This window comes from Panthera leo, chromosome B1, assembly GCF_018350215.1.
Source record: "Panthera leo isolate Ple1 chromosome B1, P.leo_Ple1_pat1.1, whole genome shotgun sequence".
NCBI classification, from domain to species: Eukaryota; Metazoa; Chordata; class Mammalia; order Carnivora; family Felidae; genus Panthera; species Panthera leo.
Genome location: NC_056682.1, coordinates 59,483,740 through 59,510,899, shown reverse-complemented (window position 1 = coordinate 59,510,899; position 27,160 = coordinate 59,483,740). Strand labels below are relative to the sequence as shown.

Sequence of the window (27,160 nt, the reverse complement as noted above, 5' to 3'; positions counted from 1 at the left end):
AACTTTAAGAGAGAAAATCTGAAAGAGAAAATATGGTTTTCATTACACAGGCCCATATCATATGACCCCCCCCACACACACACATATTTTAGATACTTACTTCTGGTTTTTAAGTCATGATTTTGCTCATTTCATGCGAATATGATGACCTACGTATGGGTCATTATACTCTCCTTGACACCCCCATGTGTATTCTCACATAATGTTCATTTTATCATGCTGGCATCTCTTTAATGTATGGTTTTTGGAAGAGACACTACTAACATTTAAAAAATATATTACTAAAAAGATATGTTAGAAAACTAAAATCGTCTCATTTGATTTCAGAATTAGCTACAACCAATAGATATTCGACCATGAAAATGGAATTATCGCAAGAGAGTAATGTCCCCCTGCCATAGTTCACGATCCAACATTGTGTCTTAGGGAGACCATAGCAGATTACAACGAATTCATGAAGGATTGTCATTTAAAGACCATTCTAGATAAAACAGTAAAGCTTTTTTAAGAGTCCTAAATCAGACCTAGTCACTGAGTTCCTTAAATACAGGGCACTGAGGAGTTTAACTCAGGGAAAGTACATTTCTGAGAGGGATTGGTGTCATTACTAATATGGTCTATTTATTGGTTAAGAAATAATGTCTTATGGAGAATAGGACAGTAAACACGGTGGTGCTTGGAGGTTAGTTGTTTTGCTTGCAAATCATTTCTTTTCCTGATGTCTCTGACAGGGCCGCATCAGTTGTACGGGACGGCTAATGGTACAGGCTGTAAACCAAAGAGGTCGCAGTCCCCGCTCTCCCTCAGGCCATCCTCATGTCAGAAGGTATTTCACACGTTGCTTCTCATAGGTGTTACTACGGTTTCATTTCAGTTATTACTATAAATTCAACACTACTAGAACCGTGATAGGACCCCAAAAGTGAACACAGTTGCAAGACAGAAGAAAGTGAATACAATCTTAAAATGATACATTGTACAGCTCCCTGATTATTCTTGTCTGCAATTCAGAAACGGGAAAGGAACAAACGGTTGCCAATGTCGCTAAGCCCAGTTAGATATACTATCACTAATTTGTTAATTGGGGCCCAATTTATGTATGAAGATATCAAGACTCAACACCTTTAAATGGCAGCACATTAATGTGAAAATACCAGTAAATGATACACAGATATTCAAAACCAAACTTCTCCAACCAACAGCTGTCTAGACTGCCCATGACAAATTATTGCCACTGGATTTCTTAAAATCAGCTAGTTTCCTAATGTTCACATTTCAGTCACTTCTAAAGAGTTTATTTTAGATGACAGTTTTGTAGGTAAGGTGTGTCCTATTTTAAATGCTCAACAAATACTTGCTAACAATAGAGTGTGCTTTCTAGTCCTAGTTAACCCTGAGTTTGTGCAAGGATGTTGATGGAGTAACAGTAGGCAGAGACAAGGAAAGGATATTGCACTTAAAAAAAGAATATGGTAAGTCAACCAGCCTGTCATCTTGGGTTCCTATTTAGGTGTTTTACACAGTATGCTCAAATAGCCCAGACAGTAAACTACAGGCCACAGATGCAAACACTTTTGGTGAAGAGAATGCATACTAAGTTAGGCTCACAGAAGGTAAGCACCAAACAAGTGGTGTTTCTACACCTCCTCGTGACTGGATGCACAGAGCCCTTTGTTCAACAATTTGGAAGACGATTCTGGCTCTGAAACACACATGGGTTTAATTCTAACTTGTTTGTGGCAGTGTCTGTTCACAGGAACCTGTGCCTGTATGTGTGAATGTAAACACAACATAGTTAGTACCACATCCATGCTCTTGCATTTTTTTTTCTTCTGCTTCGCTTGTGTCTTCAATACATTTAAGACTGTCCATGTGCCAGTGTCGCCTAGGAAAGCATTTTGTTCATAAATTAGACCTGTAGTTAGAGAAGAGGAAACTATCTAAAACTGGGAATTACTGACCTATTAATTATACTGCTCTTTCATTTGTTCTACTTTTTCTGGTTAAATGTTTTTAAACTTCTCTTCTAGTGATTAGTGACAATCTTGTTCCTTTCTTACATCTTCCCTGCAATTACTTTAAATTTTATTGCTCTTAAAGGTGCCTCTAGCAACATACTTAAAAGTGAGAGAGGTACACAAAATCTGGAAGATTTGCACAATTTTATTTTAAAGCTAAAAAATACATAATTTGTTTTCCTGGTTAATATGAAAAGGAATTTTGATTAGAAAGATCTGAAATTCTTACCAAATAATAAGAAATGTTAATTTCCTATAAATTTAAAATCATAGTGGGAAGTTGTAATTACTACTGAAAAAGATTTGGCAAAAAATGAGCAGCAGTTGCTGCTACTTCTCATATAGCTTTCAAAAGTATTTAGGAAAAAAATAGGTTAATATAGAGTACTTCATTTTTTCCCATTTCCCCTTTTATTATTCATATTAGCTCTAAGAATTAGGATAGCAGAGTTATTTAACACCAGAAAGTAGCAGACTATTAAATTTCTAATAAACTTGGAAATGAACAAGGTTTTGCTTTTTTGACTTTATGTGTAAACTGTAGGAGTAAGAATTAGGTAAGGAAATTATATTATTGCTCCACATATTATTAAAAAAATAAATGACTGAGAGTCTGAAAATAACTTCTATCTTCCCCTCCCCCTCCCTCTTTGTTTTCTTCCTTTCCTTTCCTTTCATCTTTCTATCTGTTTATTATCTGTCTTGTGCTAAGGCCTCGTTCTAGATCAAGGGACAGTGGAGATGAAAACGAACCAATTCAGGAGCGATTCTTCAGACCTCACTTCTTACAGGCTCCTGGAGACCTAACTGTTCAAGAAGGAAAACTCTGCAGAATGGATTGTAAAGTAAGAGCTGGTTATTGCCTGCAAATCTCTGGCTTCCCTTCTCCCCTCACTGACATGACTCTTGAATTCCTTTTAGGGAAATTATGTAAGGTATACATACATCTTTAAAATGTTTTCCAGCATACATCGGGGAAAAAAATGAAATATACTAGATGTTTATATATTGTTTTGTCATTCTTTTAAATTTTTACTAAATGTTTTCTTTATTTAGAACTCTATATAGCATACTGTACAAAGTCACTGGGAGGTTTTTTCCCTTTAAGTTTCCAATTTTGTTGAAGTAGTAAATGTGTTAAATCTGTTACATGTCCTAATAATTTATCTTCATTCTTTTTTCATATAAATTTTGTAGTCATGTATCTACTCTTTTATTCCTCCCATTTCCAAGGTTAGAGTGACATCCTTCTCTCACCCTTTTTACAGCAAGGCTTCTTAACCCAGGGTCCTTGGGGAGGCAGCTTTCATTAGGTGTGTGAGTTTTGAAATTGCATACAAAATTATGTATATGATATAGCTTTCACCAATTTCTCAAAGGAGCTCAAGGCCAGAAATGTTTAATTACCACTGCTCTGAAAATTTTTTTGATTGTTTTGGTTTTTTGCCCCATTATTTATTATAAGTTTTAGCTCTTAAACATGGAAAAGGTTTTTAAAATTATTTGGGGTCCCTCTGCTGGTTCCGTCTGGGATTGCAGAACACAAATGTAAGGTACTTGAGTATTAAATCTAGGTTTATAGAAATGTGTTTTAAAAAGTACTCTTCACAGAAGTATTTTATTTTCCAATATAATTCTCTCTACAGTATAAGTACAAAAGTTGAGTTTCAGCATCTGTGTATTTATATGTATATTTTTGGTCTATAATTAATTCATATAGACTACCTGTAAGATGACATTTAACAGAGTAAATTTTATTTTAGTTATTAGATGATACCAAGGGATTATTACTTCATGTGTAAAAAGGTCTAAAAAAATCTACATTTTTTAAAGAAAAAAATTATCAGTATATGTAAGCTTTAAGAAGAAAAAAATCAAAGTAAGCCTTATATCACTAAAGCAACAGATAGATTTACCCCCAAAAAAGCACCACTCCCCTTTTAACCCATTAGGTGCATTCCTAGACACTAACTACTGTTGACCTGGTGCTAAGTGCTAAGGGAAAATGACTAATCCAATCCCTCTAGTAACAAATCTGCTCATCTCCCGCCTCCCATCCCCATATGAGCTCAGAGCATGTATCTGTTCAAATTATGACCTGCTTATAATGACCTTAAATTCTGAAATCAGGCCTTCTTTACACAACCAGAAAAGCTGGAATTAGAATAGGGGTAGAAGAAGTGGGCATTTTCCCTTTGCCTTTAATGTGATTAGGTCTGTACTGGCAGAAATGCACGTGGATCAGTGGTTTGAGAGTGCACAGTCACTTTGAAGGACTCTCCTACTAAACATACCATGACCTCAGTCAGGATCTAACCTAGCAAGGTGGCAGTGAGCAGTGCCACCTTATTTCTAACCTTGGGAAAGTCCTGGAGCCTGACCAGGAGTGTCCACTCCCTCCTCCTCCTCCTCTCACCTCTAGTGACCTCCAAACAGGTAAAGCAGTGTATGTGAAGAGCTGAGGGAGAGCAGGTGCCCAGATGGAGAACGGAGAGCCTGCCCTCTCCAAAGCCAAGCTAACTACTGCTGTTTGTTTCCAAACTGTCTTCATCCTTTTAGCCAGTAATTTCAGTTTCCTTACTTTTTTCCCTTAAATTCTCGAGAACTTTGCTATATGTGCAGAGATGGGTATCTTATAGACACTCTTTTAAACGAGAGTATCACGCGGCAAGAATGGAACTTGGCAGAGCTGGTTTTTCAAAAGAATTATTTTACAGTCCAAATGACATCTTTTTGTATGCAATTTCCCACTAGTAAATCTGGGGTGGGGGTGGGAAAAAAAAAAGCCTTCCTTAATGGTGCTTTTCTTCCCTTGGACAATCAAGGGCAAAACTATAAAGAGCTGACAGATGGCAACCATCCCTACCCCTTCACAGCACAATGTGTTATTAGCAATTAAATGTGCTTTTATCTGGTCTCTGGTCAACACAACTGTCATGCTCTCAGGATTTTATGTTTCCATTGTGATGCTAATTTGTTGAGATGGCTTTCTGGGTAATTTCATATTGCTCTTGTTACTTAATTTCAAAGATGATAAAATAATAATAGCTCTGTGTGCTGATGGATGCATTAACTGATGTCTCCATAGCTATGGCAACCCTTTGATAATAAGCTTTATAGTGTATAAATGCCAGCTGAGTGTGTTATTGTGGTTGGACACCTTTTTCCAAAGAGCTCAGCGCCCTGATCCCAGTAATCTTCATAACCCTGGTGAGGTAAGACAACAAATTTTTTTAAGTCCCCTGTTTTCCTTTTCTCTAGGAAATAGAAGAGATCTAAGATATCTTATAAGAGATCTAAGAGATACAAGAGATGTTTAGAAGGGAGTCCATGATTGCTCAGTAAGCCATTGAAAGGTTTAAGCAAAAGAGTAACATGAGCCGACACTAAAACCCATCCTTGTAGTACCAAAGGAGGAATCATGGTGGTTTCCCAGCTATTAACGATTTCATTGTTTCAGTATTAGAGAAATTTATATGCTCCTTTCTGGTTTAGGTCAGTGGGTTACCAACCCCAGATCTAAGCTGGCAACTAGATGGAAAACCTATACGCCCCGACAGCGCTCACAAGATGCTCGTGCGTGAGAACGGGGTGCACTCTCTGATCATAGAGCCAGTCACATCACGAGATGCTGGCATCTACACATGTATAGCCACTAATCGAGCAGGACAAAACTCATTCAGCCTGGAGCTTGTGGTTGCTGGTAAGCAAGTCTGTGAATTTTTTTCTCTCAGAATGAGTATCGGCTGTAAAAATGTAAATTGATCCTGCATTATTAACCAGTATGGAGAACACATAAAACTGCTGAAAAAAATAGTGTATCACCAAAGTAGCCAATTAGGACACAAGACTTACCAGATCAGAAACATTACTTGTTTTCAGTGTAGCCATCATTATTTATCTTTCCCTTCTCCCATTAGCCTGGCCAAGAGAGAGGAGGAATTTAGCAGCTGTTCTGGTCATTCTGTGTCTCATGTGTGAGTTGGCCTCCAGTGTTCCATAGAGAAGGAGCAATGGCATCATGGATTCCAGAACCAAACTTATATATAGGATTTGGCTGATGCATAAAGTGCTACCCAGTTTTTAAAGTAAGAGGCATTGGCTTCAAAATTCAAAACTTCTAAACATTATCATTTACCCCCAGTGTCACAGTCATATTCAGATTTGCTTTTTAATGAATTACATACTATTAAATTTTGTAGAAGTACATAATGTTATATAAAGTTTTACCCTTAGATAAGGAAGGTTTATAGTATCCTTAAGAGTTGAGCATCTATTATCTGTTCTCTTTTAAAAAAGAAACAGTGTTTATTTCTCATATCCCTATTTGCAAAGTGCTTCCTAACCACTGTATCACCTGGTCCTCATAAAAGCCCTAAGAGATAATTAGAGCAAATTTTCTTCCTCATTTTACAGGTGCGGAAATGAGGGAGTGTAAGCGACTCTCCCAGGGTCCTATTTAATTAACTGAGGGCCAGATTCCCGTAGTCTGTTGACTCCTAGTGCTCTTCCCCACATGATGAGTCTTTATTTCTCTTTCAAGAAATAAAATAGCAATGAGAATAAAGCCCAGGAGGTCGTGGCTAAAATCCTGGATAATGATGCTAATTAAGGCACCAGGACATTTTTCACACACAAAAGTCATAAATACCTGGGCTGTTGTAATATGTCTTAACCGTGCTTTTAAATTTTACATCAAGTATTTGATATTCCTACACAACTAGGATCAATTTCATCCATTCCTCTAACCATCCCTCCTCCAACCAAAACCGTTCAGCGTTCTCCTGTTTAATGTTCCCTTGGGTCATATCTGTCCTCAGGATGAGACTTGAAGGTCTGAAAGACACAGGCATCCTGGTGTGCCTGGTCAGCACTTGCATTAGAAAGGTGGCGGTGCACAGCGATTACAGGTGTCATGTCTTTGGCGTCAGATCTCAGTTCTAATCCCCACTCTCATCCGCTGGCTATGTCCTTTGGCACATATATAACATCTCTGCAACCCAATTCCCCCATGTGTAAAATAGGGACCATAATGCCTCACAGAACTTTTATAAGGATTATGTCATTTTAAATGTTTATTTTCGAGAGAAGAGAGAGACAGCGTGAAATGGAGAGGAGCAGACAGATAGGGAGACACAGAATCAGAAGCAGGCTCCAGGCTCCGAGCTGTCAGCACAGAGCCCAACGCAGGGCACGAACCCACAAGCCGCAAGATCATGACCTGAGCTGAAGTTGGATGCTCAACCACCTGAGCCACCCAGGCGCCCCAAGGATTATGTCATTTTATAAGGATTAAATCATGCAAAGCTCTGTATCATCAGTTCCCTGTGTAGCAGTGCTCCCAAATGGTGGATGTTCTTCCTACTGGAGAGTGGCTTTGACGTTAAGGTTCATTTTATGCCTTGTATGCTCTTTTCAAACTGGGATCCAGAAAAAGAATATTGAGTGAGGTCTGGTCCCACTTTCCCTCAAACAGCCTAGGGCAGGAAACCATATGAAATATGGTTAATGAAATAAAAGTATAATCCTCTACATCATTCAAGGTCTTAGAGAGTCTTAGGTGTTTGAAATTTTCAGGTAGAATTTTTATTCTCTTCACCTGTTTCTCCCCTAGCTGTTTTGCCTTGATATATTTGTCATCCCAAAGGAGAGGGTGGTTGATAAAAACATGCATCCTCAAGTTCATTATTGGGAGCTGAGAAGAAAATAATTAAACTTTATTCTTTTTCTGAAATTGTTTACACCTCAGATCTAAGAAAACAATTTCCCATTGGATAGTAATACTCAGAGTGTTATTAACAAATAGTTCTAAATTTTTCAGTCTAAGTCATAAAGTTGTCTCTTATGGCTTCCTTCCTTCAAGGTAATAATAAAGTTGTCTTTTTATAGCTTTCTTCAGAGAATACAAACCGGAGTTTATAATTTGGAAGATGTATATTCCTAGCTTATACATAAAAATTTAAAGCTGCCAAATTTAGATAAAGATGTGTCCCCCACTTTTTCCCCCTTTAAATCCTATGGTATGTCTCATTTAAGCCAAGACTTAACAAATCTTCATAGCAGACATTTCAGATTGCAGGAAGGGAATCTGAGTGGATCAAATTCCTAGAAAGACTTGTTCTCCTCAGAGTCACTAGGTGGCGGTGGTTGGTAAAGGCTGCGAGTGCTTGGTGACATAATTAGTAGTGAAGCCATCCCAGATGCTAGCAATGACTTAGGAGTGTCATGCAGCCTGTCAGACAGGCATTCTGTGGACCAGATGGCCAGTGGACTGTGTGGGCCTGTCAGACTTGAATTAATTGAGGAAATAAATGAGTGGAATGAAACATAGGAACCTTTCTTGGTAAAAGAATAATTTGGAGAGAGGACTAGCATCCTAACCACCTGAAGTGAAAAATGGTACCATAAAATAAAAGGTCTGTTTAAGCGATAGTTCTAAAAGCTTCTGGATTCTTTATAGTGCCACTTTTGTATATCACTGATACATCACGCATCTCATGTTTCCTTAGCTAAAGAGGCACACAAACCCCCTGTGTTTCTCGAGAAGCTGCAAAACACAGGAGTTGCGGATGGGTACCCTGTGCGACTGGAATGCCGTGTTTTGGGCATGCCACCGCCTCAGATATTTTGGAAGAAAGAAAATGAATCACTCACTCACAGCACTGACCGAGTAAGGTGAGAATACACGATGACTTAACTTAATCCACACCTGCTCAATAGGCCCTAAGGATATATAAAGATGCACTTTATATAGCACATAAATCTGTGTAAGAGTCATGCCATTAATGATATCAAAGACAAAAATCACTCTTCACCCTAATGTATGATTAAGCTTTTGGAAGGAAGCTCTAATGGCATGTGATGAGGCACATTCTAACTTAATTTCATCGTGATTTTTGAGTGTTATGTCTAAAAGAAAAGATGAATTCATTCGCTTCAGTGGCGATACAGAAACTATTCAGTGGGCTTTGTAAAGGCGGATCCTCGACTAGAAATTAAGTGCGCACATTTATTCAACCTCTTGATGTCTGCTCTTCTCTCCCATTAACTTTAATGGGGCTAGCAGCCTTTCCAGAATAAGTATGACCCTATTATCCGCTACTTGCACAATTCTGTTTCTAATGATCTAATTAAAAATGATGCTTCGTGTCCAAAGCCACTCTTTAAAAATTTAGAACGCTAATGACTTTATCCATTTCTCCAGCATGCACCAGGATAATCATGGCTACATCTGCCTGCTCATTCAGGGAGCCACAAAAGAAGATGCTGGGTGGTATACAGTGTCAGCCAAGAATGAAGCAGGGATTGTGTCCTGTACTGCCAGGCTGGACGTTTACAGTGAGTGCCGCTTCATCTCATCTCATTGCGTTTATTCGTTAAATCATGAAAAATTAGACATCGGGACAGCAAATCACATTACTTTTATATAAGCTTATAAACAACTCTAGCATTTTATTTGCCAAAAATTTCATACTGCTCTTTCTCTTTCTATTTATAGTTTCTCAACATTAATAGTGAACTACACCAGGAGAACAAATACCCAAGTATCATTCAGGAACTTTGCATTAGTAGCCAAATATGCATGTTTATTTCTCTGACTTTGGCTAGTCAGTTGTTGGCTTCCATACTCAAGCATCCTTAGGAATTAACAGTAGGCAAAGACATAACCATGTTGTTCACATTTTCTTGTTACTGTGTTCTGCAAATGACTGCCTCTTAACATTTCTTCCTGTATTATAATCCTATCACAGCGTCTTCATGCACTCTCAATGTGTGTACCATTGATCCTGGAATGCATACTTCTTGTGGCTTAGCGCTTTCCTCCTTAATATACATTAAGCAGCTTAGCAATAGGTTTGTGTTTGTGTATGAATATTTGTGTACATGCATCCTGAATTTAAAGAAAATTATTTCTATTGAATTCACGGACTAGTACAATAGCATTATGTGATCTGTTGACGTAAAGAAAACTACTAGAAAAAATTAAGAACTGATTTTCAAACTTTACCTCTTCTTGAATAGGAAGTAACTTTGTGAGGTTCTTCAAGGTTGAGTGACCTCAACCTTCCCTACTGCCCAGTTTTTTTCAATTGATTAGTGTTAAAAACATCCATCCAGAATACGCCTACTATAATTATTATAGCATTTATACATTTTGAGCTTTGAAGATTTTTTTAAGAGGGGAAGAGTTGAGAATTAGGAATCTGAGTGACTATTTCGAAAGATTTCCTGTGCTGCAGTATTTAAAACAAACTACACCAAACTACTGCATAGCTATTATAGTCCCACTACCCTGCAGTAAATCCGCAGCATATGAGGAAAATGCAAAACTGTGCTTAAATTTTAGGATTTCTACCATGACAAAGAACGTGTGTCTGGTACATATATAAAGACATACTGTATTTACTTGAAACATTTAAGTGCTTTCCAATTACATCTTGTTTATTTTAAAAATCTTATTTTTACTTTTTCCTTTTTTATTGTAGCCCAGTGGCATCAGCAGCCACAGAGCACCAAGCCAAAAAAAGTACGGCCCTCAGCCAGTCGCTATGCAGCGCTTTCGGACCAGGGACTGGACATTAAAGCAGCCTTCCAACCTGAAGCCAGCCCGTCTCACCTGACACTGAACACTGGCTTGGTGGAAAGTGAGGACCTGTAATCCAACATTCTTGTTAAAGCTGAGACACTGAAACAGCCATTGCCTTGACCAACATACTCCTTTGTCACATTACGTAAAGGGCAAAAACATACCTTTGACTGTAAGAAATAAACACCAAAATAATATTTTTCTTACTTGATATACCAAATTTAGAGTTTAAGTAGGTGATGCTAATAGAAATGTACACATTGCACAGAAAATTCACATTCATCATCCAATTTAAAACTTTTGGAATTTCTGTGATGAAAGCGATCTGAAATGCCAAAATGCTAATGGAAATCCACTGTTCAAAGGTAACCAGAATTTGTATTTTCAGACGTGCCTTTAAACACTAGCTATAGGTGCTACATAGCATGACAGTGTGGAATGCTTAACACGAGGCAGTTGTACAAGTTAATACTAAAATGACTCGAAATGGGCAGCGTATTCAGACAGCTACAGTGAACCAAGTGCAATATGTGGGGCTGAAAAGGAAGAGGAAATGACAAATCCAAGTAAATGCCTTGTCTTTGCAAATTGTTTTATATTAAATCATAAGGAAGGAACTACTTGCCTTAAATCTTATTAATATCAAGAGTTTTCTAACAAGGTTGATACCTTAGTTTTTAACTTTCTTTTTCTTTATGTGTAGTATTTTCTTTTCATGCTACCTTGGTAGGAAGCTTACTTACAGACCATATTAAAAGGCTAATTTAAATATAAATAATATAAAGTATTCTGAATAAAGCAGAACTATATTACAGTCCATTCCACGAAAGACACCCCACTCACCCAAATGGCCAAGGCATATAGTATTCAGAGGAAAGACGGGCCTGGAAGGAGTAGGAAGAATGAAGGAAAATGCTACCGGCACACTTACGTTGTATTCATGGAGATAAAAATAGATGGGCGGGAGACATGATAGATCTAGGCCAGGCTTTTTTTTGGTTTTCCTCAAAATTCAAGTATAGGTGGAAAAACACTGCCACTCAAAAGTCAGGGGATCTAGGGGCAGCTGGGAGATTGGAGCACATGCGCTATGGAAGTTTCAGTGTGTCTGAAGTCTGTGTAGTAGCTGAAAGAGGTTAGATGTGTTGAGCAAGTGGAAAATGGGCCGAGACTGCAAGATTGGCATCAAAGAGAAACTGCCTGTGGGAGCTAGTCTACTCGAGGGAGATGGATTCTTGGGAGAGACAAAAACAGGTTTGTGCCATAATCTATTTTTTTTCCCAATGACACCAATACGGTGAGTGAAAAACATTGGTTCACTTCCACGCTGCCATGAAACCTTGCCTTAAGAAGGTGCTGGGTTCTGGGTAGTTTGTAAAGGCATCTCTGCAAAGACAGACTGCTTTTTGAATGCATATTGATCCTTGCAACAGCTAGATTGAGAGGATTCTGACCAGACTTGATGGCTTTAAGTCGGAACCAATAAACTTTAGAAAGGAGAAAAAACAATTTGGCCGGATATTATGGTATTACAAGACATGAGGTTTTAATGGTACTTTGCTATGAAAAGAAAACACTGTATTCCTTATGCAAAACACATATATCTTTCATTATTTATAATAAAAACGTTGAACTGTCTTAGCTCAGTTAATTCAATACGTAGTATTTTTTAAAATAATTTTATATCCGTGTACCACCCCATATATTTCATATTACTGCTTCACATGTACAGCTTTCTACTTCTTTGTAAGAACACCAACCAACCAAGTTTTAAATGATTCATAGGCTTAATCACTGGGTGGCAGATGTTCTTTGCAGAGTGGTGCAAGTTTCTTTGACCACACTTAATATGCATTGCTAATATGGAATTTAAGATACCATACAAAGTCTTTCATGGACCTATCTATATTGTAGAATTATGACTTACGTCATATCTTACTTGCCAAATTTTTCTGAATGTGACTGTTTGCTAATTTGCTGGGTTTGGGGTTAAGTAGCATTATTTGCCACCTTTTATGTTGTATTTATAAAAAAAAGTCCTATCATACTACTTTGGATTGTTGTGCTGGTGTAATGTGGATTTAACATCAATAAATATTTAACAAATAATAGTGCAATTTTGTGAAGCAAAATATTCCATTGGTGTAGTTTTATATTGGGGCTGTAATTAGTACAAACTTAGAAGCTTAAAATAACGTTTATTAGCTCATAGTTCTATAGGTCAGAAGAGCTGGGTTCTGTGCTCAGAGGTCTAGAAGGCTAACTTATATCAACAGATCCACGGGACTGCATTCTCATCTAGAGCTCTCCCAAGCTCGTTTCTTTGCAGTTGCAGGACAGAGGTCTCAACGTAATCTGTCAGCTAGGAGCCAGTCCCCACTCCTACAGGCCACCGGCAATCCTTGCCATGTGGTCTCCTCCATTTTCAAAACCAGCAGACTCTCCCTCAGGACAGATCCATCCCACGCCTTGATCTTGTAAGGAGCCCAGCCCCTTCTAAGGGGTCACCTGATTAAATCAAAACCAAGTGAATACCTCTCTTTCCTGAAAATCACCTGGTTTTTTTATCTAATTACATATGCAAAATCTTTTCAAAGCAACACCTCAATCTGTGATTGGATAACTGAGAGAAGGTGTGTATACACCAGGAGGTAGGGACATTGAGAGCCATCTTAGAATTCTGCCTACCACACCAGTTTATATAAAAATTTCCTCTAAAATCGAAAAACTAGCCGAATCACTGCTACACATTAGGCAAACGAGACAACCCACAGCAAAACAAATAGAAGAGGATGAAACAATCTTGCCATAAACCCCACCCCTGGTGTGGCAACCTACAATCAGGAGGGAGCTCAAAATCGTGCTTTAAGGATCAAAGGATCTGAACCCACAGGAGCACCCTTTTAAGACCAGCACCTGAGAGACAAGCCCCCAAAACACCTAGTTTCACAAGCCAACGGGACTTAACATCCACAAGACCCATAAGGCTATAGCAATCCGCCAAACACTTGTTAAAAGGCTCCCATGGGGTTGCCCACACTAGAGACCAGTGCAGAGGCCGCCCGCTGAAAAGTGCCCAGTCTTTCTGTGAAAGAAGCCTATTTGCTCATCTTAAAACTTCAGCACGAGGGGTGGACACCTGATTTAACAAACATCTAGGGGCCCACTGAAAAAATCTCCAAAGACGGAGGCTGGTTAAGTGCCATCTGTCTGCTCACCCCCTGCCTCACTCTAGGTCGCCAGTATTCCCAGGAAGAGTTTATGCAAATGCCTGGCACCCTGATTTTTGCTGCTGCCACCCAGGAAACACCCCTTGATTGCCTGGCTGTGGTGGCTAGTGGAAGCAGATCCCATGGGACCGTAACAGAGAAACCGTTCTCAACCACCTACTGCCTGAGGGCTGAGCAGAGACAGAATGAAACCGTCTTTCTGCTAGAGACGACTATTGCTTATCGTCATAGCTGCAGCCAGAGGGGCAGGCTTCTGACACACACACCTAAGAGCCAACTATAATCCTCTCCAGAGACGACCTCCAAGGCAAGGCCAATCACTTCCCACTCTCCCGCTGCTTCACTCTAGATTGCTGGTATCGCCCCCAAAGGAGCTTGGGCACATGTCTGATGCCCCGGTTTTTGCAGCTGCTGCCCAGAGGACACCCCTCAACAGCCTGGCTCTGGTGGCCAATAGGATTTACATTCAGGAGCCCTATAAGGCTGTAATGAAGGAAATTCGTAACCAGCTATCCCTCCCACAAGACACAGCATAGAGACAGCAGACTGAAAAGCACTGCCAGTCTCTCTGTGAAAGAGGACAATTAGCTTGTCATCATAGCTGTGCCCTGAGGGGAGGCTTGTAATTAAATACACATCTAGGCCAGCAGGCACTATCTTCACACTCCCCCTCCACCCGGCCCCAGTTCACCGGTATTTCCAAGAAAGGAGCTCGTATACACATCTGGTACCCCTGCTTTTCTGGCTCCTTTCCAGAGGGCACATCGCTCGACAGCCTAGCCCAGCCCTGGTGACCAGCAGGGCTTCAACAGAATGGTAGCACACAAAGAAATAGCTCTTAACTGGCTATAGCCCCAGGATTCAGTGCAGAGGCAGCACATATGCCCTTCTCCCAGTCTTCCGCTGAAAGAGGTATATTTGCATACTTCAAATGTTGCTGAGAATCTGGCTTCCAAACAGCCTGAATCTAGGTGCTGACTGAGGTTCTTCTACAGCTGGCACAATGACAAGCCTTGGCACCAGCCCCAACTACTAGGAGCCACTAAGGATGAAGTAGGCTGCTTAGACAATCTCAAAGGCTCGAGCTAGGGCAGGTTGGACAATAAAATTCATCTCCTACACCAGGCCACTCCTTCAAGACTGGGATAGGTGGCCACTTTATCCAAAGCATAAAAACCAATACAGAGTGTCAAGGAAAATGAACACAGACAACATTCCAAAGAAAGAACCAGATAAAACAAGAAAAAGCCCTTAGCATAATGGAAATAAGTGACTTACCTATTAACAGTTCAAAATAACATTCATAATTATGCTCACCAAGCATAGAGGAAGAATGAATGAACAAAGTGTGAACTTCAAAAAGAGGCAGAGAATATAAGTCAGTACCAAACAGAAGTCACAAGGCTGAAGAATACAATAAATGAACTGAAAAATACAAGAGGGGTTCAACAGCAGACTAGATGAAAAAAATTAGAAAAGATCATGGCAAAAAAAGACCAGATGAAGAAAAAGGATCAGTGAACTTGAGGATAGGGCACAGGAACTCATTCAATCACAGCAGCAAAAAGAAAAAATGAGAGAGTTAAGATAGCTTAAGGGACTCATGAGACAACATCATACTGATCAACATTTGCAGCATAGGGTCCCAGAGGAAAAAAGAGAGAGAAAGAGGGAAAAAATTTATTTCAAGAACTAAGGGCTAAAAGCTTCCCTAACCAGGGGAGGGAAACCGACATCCAGACCCAAGAAGCCCATAGAATTCCAAAAAAGATGAACTCAAAGAGACCCACACCAAAACACATTATAACTAATGTGTCAAAAGTTAAAGGTATAGAGAAAATCTTAAAATCTAAAAACAAAACAAACTTGTTACATACCAGTGAAACCGCATAAGACTATCAGATTTTCAGCAAAAACTTTGCAGGCCAGAAGGAAATGGCATAATATATTCAAAATGATGAAAGAAACATCATCTTGTTGTTTCTTGTTTTGAAAGAACAACAACAACAACATCTAACCAAGACTACACTACCCAGCAAAGTCACAGTTCAGACCTAAAGGAGAGAGAAGTTTTCCAGACAAAAGTTAAAGTTCATCACCACTAAACCAAACTTACAAAAAAGGTTAAAAGGTTAAAGGGACTTACTTAAGGTGAAAAGAAAGGGCACTAATTAGTTGCAGAAAAACATATGAAAGCATAAATCACACTGGCAGAGGCAAATTTAATACAGCAAAGGTAGTGGATTAATCACCTATAAAGCTAGAATAAAGGTTAAAAAGCAAAAGGAATAACTATAATAACAATAATTGTTTAAGGAACACACAAGATAAAAAGCCATAAATTGTGACATCAAAAACATAAAATGGGTGGAGGAGAGTAAAAAAATAAGCTGTAGAATGTATGCAAACTTAAGTCATTATCAACTAAAAATAGACTTAACAACAGAAGTTGTTTCATATAAGCCTCATGGTACCCACAAAGCTGAAACCAATAATAGACACACAAAAGATAAAGAAAGCTAAACATACCACTACAGAAAACCATCAAATCACAAAAGAAAAGAGCAAGGAAAGAAAGGGAAAAAGAATTAACAAACAACCACAACAAATTAACAAAATGACAATAAGTACATACCTATCAATAAATACTTTAAATGAAAAGAGACTAAATTATCCAATAAAAAGACAAGAGTCACTGAAAAGATGAAAACCAAGACCCACCTGTATGCTTCCTACAAAAAATTCACTTCAGATGTAAGAACATACACAGACTGAAAGTGAAGGGATAGAAAGAGACATTCCATGAAAATGGAAACCAAAGGAAAGGTGGGGTAAAGTCTGTTGTTTCTGATAAAAGTCAAGATGGTAACAAAACACAAAGAAGGTCATTATAAGTAATAAAGGGGTCATTCCAAGAAGGGGATATAATATTTGCAAGTATTTATGCACTCACCTATTTAGGAGCACTAAAGATATAAAGCAAATATTAACAGATCTAAAGGGAGAAATACATAGCAATACAGTAACAATAAAGGACTAATACCTCACTTTCATCAGCAGATAGATCATCCAGGCAGAAAATTGGTGAGGAAACAGTGGCCTTAAACAACACATTAGACCAGATGGACTTAACAGATATATATATACAGAACATTCCATCCAAAAGTAACCGAACACACATTCTCCTCAAGCACACATGGAACATTATCCAGAATAGATCATAGGTTAGGCCACAAAACAAGTCTTAACAAATTTAAGAAGATTAAAATCATTATCAAGCATCTTTTCTGACCACAATGGTAAGAAACTAGAAATCAATTACAAAAAGTAAACTGGAAAATTCACAAGTATGTGAAGATTAAACATGTTACTGAACAACCAATGGGTCAAAGAGGAAATCAAAAGATAGATCAAAAAATACCTTGACAAATGAAAATGTAAATATATCACAACTTATGGAATGCAGCAAAAGCAGTTCTAAGAGGGAAATTTCATAGTAATAGATGACTACATTAAGACACCAAAAACATCTCAAACAACCTAATTTACATTATCAAGGAACTAGAAAAAGAAGAACAAAATATAGCCCACAGTGAGTAGAAGGAGAGAAATAACAAATATCAGAGCAAAAATAAATACAGACAAAAAAGGCAATAGAAAATATACAAAAGGCAATGAAAAGAGCTGGGTTTTTGAATAAATAATCAAAATAGACAAAACTTTAGCTAGACTTACCAAGAAAGCGAGAGGACTCAAATAAAATGAGAAATGAAAGAGGAGACATAGTGCTAATACCACAGAAATAACAAAGGATCATAAGAGACTACTATGAACAATTACATACCAACAAATTGGACAGCCTAGAAGAAAATTATGTATATTCTTAGAAACATAAAACCTAACCAGAATGAAACATGAAGGAATAGAAAATCTCAACAGAACAAATACTAATAAGGAGATTGAATCAGTAATCTAAAACCTCCCAACGAACAAAAGTGCAGAACCAGATGGCTGGTCCTGAATATTACCCACACATTTAAAGAAATATTAATACCAATCCTCCTTAAACTCTTCCAAAAAATAGAAGAGGAGGAGGGGACTCTAATGTCATTTTATAAGGGCAGCCTGACCCAGTATCAAAACCAGATAAGGACATCACAAGAAAAGAAAATTATAGGCCTGTATTCCTAATGAACATAGATGCAAAAATCCTTAACAAAATATTAGCAAACCAATTCATCAATACATAAAAAGGGTTGCACAACATGATCAAGTGGGATTTATTCCAAGCATGTAAAGATGGTTTAACATCCACAAATCCATGTGATGTACCACATTAACAAAATGAAAAATAAAACCCATGACTATCTCAATAGATGCAGAAAAAGCATATGACAGAATTCATTATTGATTTATGACTTTTTCAACTCTCAAAAAAGTAGGTACAGAGGGAATGCACCTCAATATGATAAACACTATGTATGACATGCCCATAGCTTACATCATACTCAATGAGGAAAACCTGAAAGCTTTACCTCTAAGATTAGAGATACCTCTAAGATTAGTGGGCACAGATGCCCACTCTCACCACTTTTATTCAACAAATTACTGGAAGACCTAGCCGGAGAAATTAGACAAGGAAAAAAAAAAGGCATCCAAGTTGGAAAAGAAGAAAAACTAACATTATATGCAAATGACATACTGCTATATGTACAAACCCCAAAGACTCCACCATAAAACTATTAGAATAAATGAATTCAGTAAGTTTCAAGATACAAAATCAGTTGTGTCTCTATACACTATATATTAGAAAGAGAAATAAAGAAAACAGTCTTCGGGTGCCTGGGTAGCTCAGTAGGTCAAATGTCCGGCTTCTGATTTTGGTCATGATCACACCAGTTCATGAGTCCAACCCTACATGGGGCTCTGTGCTGACAGTGAAGAGTCTGCTTGGGGATTCTCTCCCTCTCCCTGTCTCTCTGCCCCTCTCTTGCTCATGTGCACATGCATTCTCTCTCTCTCTCTCTCTCTCTCTCTCTCTTAAATAAAATAAACTAAAAAAAAAAAAGAAAAAAGAAAAGAAAAGAGTCCTATTTATGATTGGACCAAAAAGAATAAAATATCTAGGCATAAATTTAACCAAGGTAAAAGAACTATACACTGAGAACTATAAGACAATGATGAAGAAACTTTCATGAAAAAGACACACATAAATGGAAATATATTCTATGCTCAGAGATTTTAAGAGTTAATAGTTAAAATTGTCCATAATACACAAAGAAATCCATAAAATCAACATAATTCGCATCAAAATTCCAACAGCATTTTTCACAGAAATAGAACAAATAATCCCAAAATTGGTCTGGAATCACAAAAGACCATGAATAGCCAAAGCAATCTTGAAAAAGAAGAACACAGCAGGAAGTGAAATTAGAGAAAGACAAAAATCATATGACTTCACTCATATGAGGACTTTAAGAGACAAAACAGATGAACATAAGGGAAGGGAAACAAAAATAATATAAAAACAGGGAGGGGGACAAAACAGAAGAGACTCATAAATATGGAGAACTAACTGAGGGTTACTGGAGGGGTTGTGGGAGGGGGTATGGGTTAAATGGGTAAGGGGCACTAAGAAATCTACTCCTGAAATCATTGTTGCACTATATGCTAACTAATTTGGATGTAAATTTAAAAAAATTAAAAATAAAATTAAAAATAAATAAATACATAAATAAATAAATAAATTTAAAAAGTGGGGAAAAAAAGAAGAACAAAGCAGGAAGCATCATGTGCCCTTGTTTCAAATTATATTACAAAGCTACGGTAGTCAAAACAGCATAGTATTAGCATAAAAACAGTCACAGAGATCAATGAGACAGAATTCAGACCCCAGAAATAAATCCACACATATATGGTCAATTAATTTATGACAAAGGTGATAAGAACATACACTAGGGAAAGAACAGTCTCTTCAATAAGCAGTGCTGGGAAAACTGGCCAGCCACATACAAAAGAATGAAATTGGACCACTATCTTATACCATACATTTAAAAAAATAACCCAACATGGAATAAGACTTGAACATAAGACCTAAAACCATAAAATTCCTAGAAGAAAAACATTATGTGGAAAGCTTGACATCAGTCTTAATGATGATATTTTGGATTTTATACCAAAAACAAAGGCAACAAATACAAAAATAAATAAGTGGGACTACATCAAATTAAAAAGTTTTTGCACAGCAAAGGAAACGATCAACAAACAAAAAGCCAATCCACTGAATGGCATTAAGTATTTGTAAATCTTATTCTCTGATAATGGTTAATATCTAAAACTTATAAAGAACTCATATAAATCAATAGCAAAAAAAAAAAGTCTTATTAAAAAATGGGCATATAGGGCACCTGACAGGCTCAGTCAGTACAGCATGTGACTCTTGGTCTCAGGGCTGTGAGTTTAAGCCCCATGTTGAGTGTAAAGATTACTTAAAAATAAAATCTTAAAAAAAAAAACAAACAAGGTAGAGAATCTGAATAGACGTTTTACCCAAAAAAACCCCATACAGATGACCAAGAAACACATGAAAAGAAGCTCAATATCATTAATCATTAAGGAAATGCAAATCAAAGCCACAATGAGATACCACTTCATACCGGTTAGAATGGCTATTACTAGAAATAGCAAGTGTTGATGAGGATATGGAGAAAAGGTAACACTTGTGCACTGCTGGTGGGAATGCAAATTGATGCAGATGGTATGGAAAATAGTATGAAGGTTCCTAAAAAAAAAAAATAGAAATAGAACTACCATATCATCCAGCAATTCCACTCTGGGTATTTATCCAAAGGAAATGAAAACACTAACTAGAAAAGATATATGCACCCTACATTTCTTGCAGCATTATTTATAATAGTCAAGACATGTAAGCAACCTAAGTGTGCACTAATAGATGAATGGATAAAGAAAACGTGGTATATATCACAATGGAATATTATTCAGCCATAAAAAAGAAGGAAATCCTGCCATTTGTAAGAACGTGGATGAATATTGAGGGCATTATGCTAAGTGAAATAAGCAGCACAGAAAGGCAAATACTGTATGATCTTCTATGTGGAATCTAAAAAAACAAAAACAAAACAAAAAATCAAACTCACAGATACAGAGAAGAGATTGGTAGTTGCCAGTAGCAGGGGCTAGGGAGTAAGCAAAATGGTGAAAGTGGTCAAAAGGTATACACTTCCAGTTATAAAATAAGTAAGTCCTGGGATGTAATATACAGCATGGTGATGCATATTTGAAAGTTGATTAAGAAGGGTTGCCTAGCAGGCTCAGTCGGTAGAGCATATGACTCTTGATCTCAGGGTGTGAGTTCGATCCCCACACTGGGCATGGAGCCTACTTAAAAAAATAAGTAAAATAAATAAAATAAATATTTTTTAAAAAGTTGTTAAAAGAAGTAGATGTTAAAAGTTCTTATCACAAGAAAAAAAAGTTGTAATTATGTGTGGTGATGGAGGTTAACTAGATCTTATTGTGAGCATTTTGCAATATAAAAAGAATCATTATGTTGTATACCTTAAAGCAGTAATAAATGTCAATTATGCCTCAATAACAAGATACAAAAATGAAATTAAATAATTAAATACATCAATATATGAAACATTATAAATCTTGCAATAAAGAAATTTTTTCAATCTAATGTATTCCAAAGAAATTGCCACAGGATATGTTTTTCAAGATGTATCTCATAAAAGCTTTCTTTTTATTCAGTGCTGATAAGATCAACATCCTGGGAAAAATGCTTGAAGAAGTAAGTGATGTCATATAGGACAATTTTCCTTACAAAACTTCTGATTCTCAGGCTAGGAACGATCATCATCTTCTTAGACTTCTTCATTCATCCTAAGTACCATCAACTGACATTTCACTAGGAAAGAGTGTTTCTATCACTGCAAGGGAGTTGCTACATACATGACAAGAACACAATACAAAAGCGTGGTGCTATGTGGGCACGAGGTGGGCTGCTGGTAACACTATTACTTAAGAAGCTACCACACCAGCCTGAGACATTTAACGGCTCAAATTAGTGCTCTGCCCAAAGTGCAAATCACCTATCACCACATATCATAAAGGTGACAATTCAAACTAATAAGCTCTTTTGATTATGAAAGCACTTGGAAATAGAGATCTATGGCCTAAAGCCTGGGGACTGTGTTGTCACGTGATATGAAGGCTAAGGGTTGTGCTAGGTGATAGGCAGTACAGCTACTGATTAATCTCTGAGCCAGTTAGCAGGTCATTAGATAATTTCTCCAACTCTCTACCTCAACCAAAAGTAGGATAACAATTATTCGTACAAGGAGGTGTACCTATGACCAAAGATGTTGAGATCTTCGGAAAAAAATTTATGTGGAATAATACTTCAATTACTGAATATGGCAAGGTGGCTTGCTAAGGTAAACATCTAAGTAAAATTATGAAAACAAAATTCCACATAGGTTGTATATAAAAAACAATTGATGGGGAAAGGGGAGTAAAAACACTCAAAGGAGTCACAAATAAATTGACCATAATCTAATTCAGAACAAATTCCCCTCCTTGATTGAAATGGACATAAGTTGTTGACTATTTGGCTGATTTTACATACTTGCCTTTGATGTGTAAAATAAGAAAAAAATGTGTCAGGAGAAAAATGTTCTGTAGATGCAGTAAAACCTTCCCACCCATGAAATTCTTATTATAACCAGATCATACCCAGTATCCTTTCCTAAACCATGACAATTTTAGCTTTAGTATGAAAGATGTTAAATCACTCCTGTAAGGGATAATTAGAAAAGGGGGTGTAAAATAAAAGCCTGAGTAAGAACAGAGAATTTGGCAATGCAGCCTTGTGAAAAATAAAAGAAACGGAAGTAAAACCTTGGAGCCACAGGAAGGAAGAACCTGGAAAATGGTTGCCACCAGATGTCAGTACTCTGCTCTTACAGACTGTCACACGCCACTATCCTAGATAGAGCTATCGAAAGCCATACATAATCCTGTACATAGAAGGGGGTTTGAGAAAACAAAGCTAGCCCGCTGGTAAACTGGCCAATACAACGCCACACAGAACAAAGTTTTAAAAGGTCACTTTTTTAGGGGCGCCTGGGTGGCTCAGTCGGTTGAGTGTCCAACTTCAGTGCGGGTCATGATCTCACAGTTCGTGGGGTCAAGCCCCGAGTCGGGCTCTGTGTTAACAGCTTTGAGCCTGGAGCCTGCTTTGAATTCTGTGTTTCCCTCTCTCTCTGCTGCTTCCCTGCTCATGCCCTCTCTCTCTCCTTCAAAAATAAACATTAAAATAAATAAACAGTCGCTTTTTTTATCTTACGTATCACAGTATGTTTGGAATCAACAACTTCAAGTCAAAACACCAGAGACAAGGTGAACATGCAAGGGAGGTGCTAAACCACGCCTCTGAGAATACATTATTACAATTTTTATACTCCCTTCTGAAAAACACTCTTGACTTTTTTAGTAAATATAAAATTATTTATAGGACTTTCATGGGTTCACTCTCACTTTTAGTCTCTCAACTTTATTTTTCCATAAGATTTTAAGTTCCTCAACCACAAGGCCACAAATTATGAATTTGGACTATATTTTTGTCACAAATTGTTAATTATTCAAAAGAAAAAGGACACTGAAGAATTTAATAGGAAAAATTTTAGAGATCTTTCTTTTCGCATCTATAAAACAAAGCATTGGACAAGGTGATAGATATTTAATGCCACTGTGCTTCTAAAGTGCAATGGAATTTATGTGTATTCATTTATATTCCTATGTGGTATGGCTCTCAAATGTTTGCTTACTGATTCTCATAAATAGAGTCTGTCAAGCATATAAAACCAGAAAAATCCATTATAAATACCTGTGCTGTTCAGAGCAAGCAACACTTCAGATTTCACCCATGTTATGAGATACTTTTTTATTCACACTGATCTGTATTCTATGTTAAAATTTTATCTAATTAAAGAGTTTGCCTACTTCAGGAGGAACAACTCCACGTTAAATATTTAAATTAACATGATTTCACTAAATTCCTTCTTTTGGGAAGTTTACCTCTTAGGGCAATGGTTCTCCAAGTGTGATGCACAGATCATCAGAAACTTACTAGAAGTGCAAATTTTTGACACCATACCCACTGAATCAGACCCTGAGGGTGGGACCCACCGATCGGAGGCTGAAAAAGCCCTCCTGATGATTCTGGCACACTAGAGCTTAAGAACCATTGTCTTAGGAGGGATCAGAAATCCTAATTCCCTACCTGCTCAGTTGATTCTAAGAGCTGTTCTTACTTGTTGTGTTCTGAACAGAATCTCTGTTGTGTTCTGTAAAAATCTCTGCAAGAATTTTCCTTCAGGAAGACAGTGGTGTTTGCATGTGGTTCTTCACAGTACCTGGTAACAAAAGACTAATAAGACAGTCTGCTCTTTGCCAATGAGAGTATCTTTAAGAGGCCTCAGGAACTTTGTCTTAATTTGCTGAAGTAGTGGTTGCTGCTCCTGTAGAGGTAGCCTCACTATCTGTTCAGGGTCTTCAGGATGCTAGGTAGCACCAGGATCTTTCCCAATGTGAGAAAGAGGATTATCTGAGGAAAGAGGTAAACTCTAAGAATGTCCATTCACCTCATGAAAATAATGTACTATCGCAAAATGTGAACAAGTTATAGAGAAACATCCTTATAAATGGAACTGTTGGGATTTCCAATTCCAGATGGTACTTTAAACACATATTTTTAGCACCACTATGTCCCCAGACAACAAAAGCAAAATACTTCAAGGGTGCATTTGTTTGTTTGTTTGTTTGTTTGTTCAGGTATAAATCCAAAGGGACAAAGCGAAAGGAGAGGAGACCAATGAAAGAACATTTTGATAACTAGAAACAAATGGAATTTGGGCACTAACTTAACAGCAGACTCAAAACTGAATTCTAGCCAGAATGAGAAAGCTGAAAAACAACCCAATTTCCATGAGAGACCCCACAAAATTTCTAGAATTAGGGAATTTGGTACTTTTGGAAGTCAAGACGATGGCATAGCTTATAACAGCAAGACTGGTTGAAAATATATTTTAGAAGCAACTGGACTCTCTGATCCTCTCCTACACTTTGCACACAAGACTAGATGGTAAAACACAAATTTTCTGGACTGGTCTGAGAGATAATCAGGCACCCATAGTGATAGAATACCAACAACTGAGGAATCAAGTAAAAGTTTATAGCTTTCTTCCCTCCTTTCAGTTCCAGAATACTGACAGCCAGCATTCCAGACAGTAGATATCTTCCTGGAGAATCTGACCAGCTCAAGAGAAAACCAGCTAAAATACTAGTTCTCAAACTATGGTCCAAGAACCCCTAAGAGTCCCTAGATCCTCTCAGAGAGTAAGCAACGTAATACTAAAATGTTATTTTCCATTTTCACTCTCATTCTCTCAAAAGTATCAAGTGTTCAAAGACTACACTATGTGTGATATTGCAAAATATTAAAAGCAGAAAAAATGTGGGCCCAGCTGTCTTCTATTAAGCCAGATATTAAAAAGATTTACAAAAATGTAAAATAATGTCACTTCTTTTTTTGTTTTAAAAATAACATCATTTTTCATAAAAATATTTATATTAAAATGAAATGTTAATACAATTTTTGATGGATAAATGTTTTTAATATTCAGTTTTAATTCTGGAAATTACTTATAGAAGTAACCCATGGCAAATACTAATAGATGTAACCCACATTAACAAATTCTTTGGGGTCCTTAATCCTTTTTAGCACATAAATGGGTCCCTAGACCAAAACATTTGAGAACCAATGAGCAAAAAAAAACTGACTTGGGATTCTGCCAGTGAAAATGTCCACATCATCCCATGGTGAAGACCATAGCCAACAATCCCCACCTATGTACAAGAAGCTATTTCTTTTAAAATAACTTAAAAAAAAACTTCATATTTCAAAATAAAACACATATACCAAAAAAAAAAAAAAACCCAATAAAACAAATATGTAGATTAGTGGTTTGTTCTAAGGCTAACATTCTTAAAATCACCATCCAGGTCAAGATACATAATTTTGCCACATACCCCAGAAGCCCCTCTACATGTCCTATGAATATTATCATTTCATCTTGCCCCTGTTGTTTTTGTTGTTGTTGTTTTAAATTGTGGTAAAATAGATGCAACATAAAATTTACTGTTTTAGCTTTTTAAGTGCAAAGTTTAGTTTGCCCTGTTTTTAAATTTAATATGTTTTTAAAGTCTCTCTTAATCTACAGTTTTCCTTTCATCTCTTTCTTTTTCTTATAATTTATTTATTGAAGAAATCAAACAGTTGGGGCTATACCATGTTTTATAGACTGGATTTTGTCAAGTGCTACTCATGGTGCAATTCAACATGTTCTTCTTCTCCAGCATTTCCTGCAAATTAGCAACTGGCTCTGGAGGTAGATCAGCCCTGAGTTCAATCCATTGTGGTTTTTAATATCCCACTGTTAAGTATAAACAAACAGCCAAAAATCACTAAAGATCTGAGAACAGCATCTAATATGCTAAGAATCCAAAAAGTAAAGCAACTCAGAGAAATAGAGTACCTAAAGCAGAAAATTTCTATTATTAATAAACTCAGAGAAATAGAAGAAAACACTGCATCTAGGAAACAAGCACAGGATGCTATGAATAAGGAATATTCAGAAAACAAAAAGAATATTTTAGGAATTGAAAATAAGCTGCGATGGGGTGCCTAGCAGCTCAGTCAGTTAAGCATCTGACTCTTGATTTTGGCTCAGGTCATGATCTCGCAGTTCATGAGATGGAGCCCTAAGTCAGGCTCTGTGCTGACAGCATGGAGCCTACTTGGGATTCTCTCTCTCTCTCTCTCTCTCTCTCTCTCTCTGCCCCTTCCCCACCCAGCCCTCTTTCTCTCTCACACACACACAAAATAAACTTAAAAAAATAAAAATAAATAAAAATAAAAGTTGTTAATTGAAATGTAGTATCAAGATAAAATTGGGGGACATACCCAGAAAGTAAGGCAAAAAGGAGAGTGAGAGATTGAAAGCGTACACCAATAGATGAAAAAACCCATGCCAAAGCATACCATAATAAAATCTTATAATGCTATGGGCAAAAAGAAGGTCTTAAGCACTTCCAGAGAGAAATATAGATACCAAAGACACAGGTTTTCTTTAAAACTTCTTAATACCAACACGAAGACGTAGGACTTTGGAGGAGTTCCTTGAAAATTCTGAGGAAAAAGGATTCCTAACCTAGTATACCATACTCGGTCAATTTAACAA

At 37.3% G+C, this 27,160-nt stretch overlaps 2 protein-coding genes across 3 annotated transcripts in view; one reads left to right on the top strand and one right to left on the bottom strand.

Annotated features, from left to right (window-relative positions):
• Positions 1-12,714, top strand: part of PALLD (palladin, cytoskeletal associated protein) — a 267,481-nt gene extending 254,767 nt beyond the window's left edge. Inside the window, exons 15-20 of the mRNA XM_042935116.1 lie at positions 732-826; positions 2,731-2,863; positions 5,514-5,721; positions 8,528-8,693; positions 9,223-9,356; positions 10,505-12,714. Coding sequence (XP_042791050.1) covers positions 732-826; positions 2,731-2,863; positions 5,514-5,721; positions 8,528-8,693; positions 9,223-9,356; positions 10,505-10,677 — 909 coding nt within the window. The 3' untranslated portion in view covers positions 10,678-12,714. The remainder of the gene's footprint in view (positions 1-731; positions 827-2,730; positions 2,864-5,513; positions 5,722-8,527; positions 8,694-9,222; positions 9,357-10,504) is intronic.
• Positions 1-27,160, bottom strand: part of CBR4 (carbonyl reductase 4) — a 97,030-nt gene that overhangs the window by 7,944 nt on the left and 61,926 nt on the right. The window lies entirely within an intron of this gene.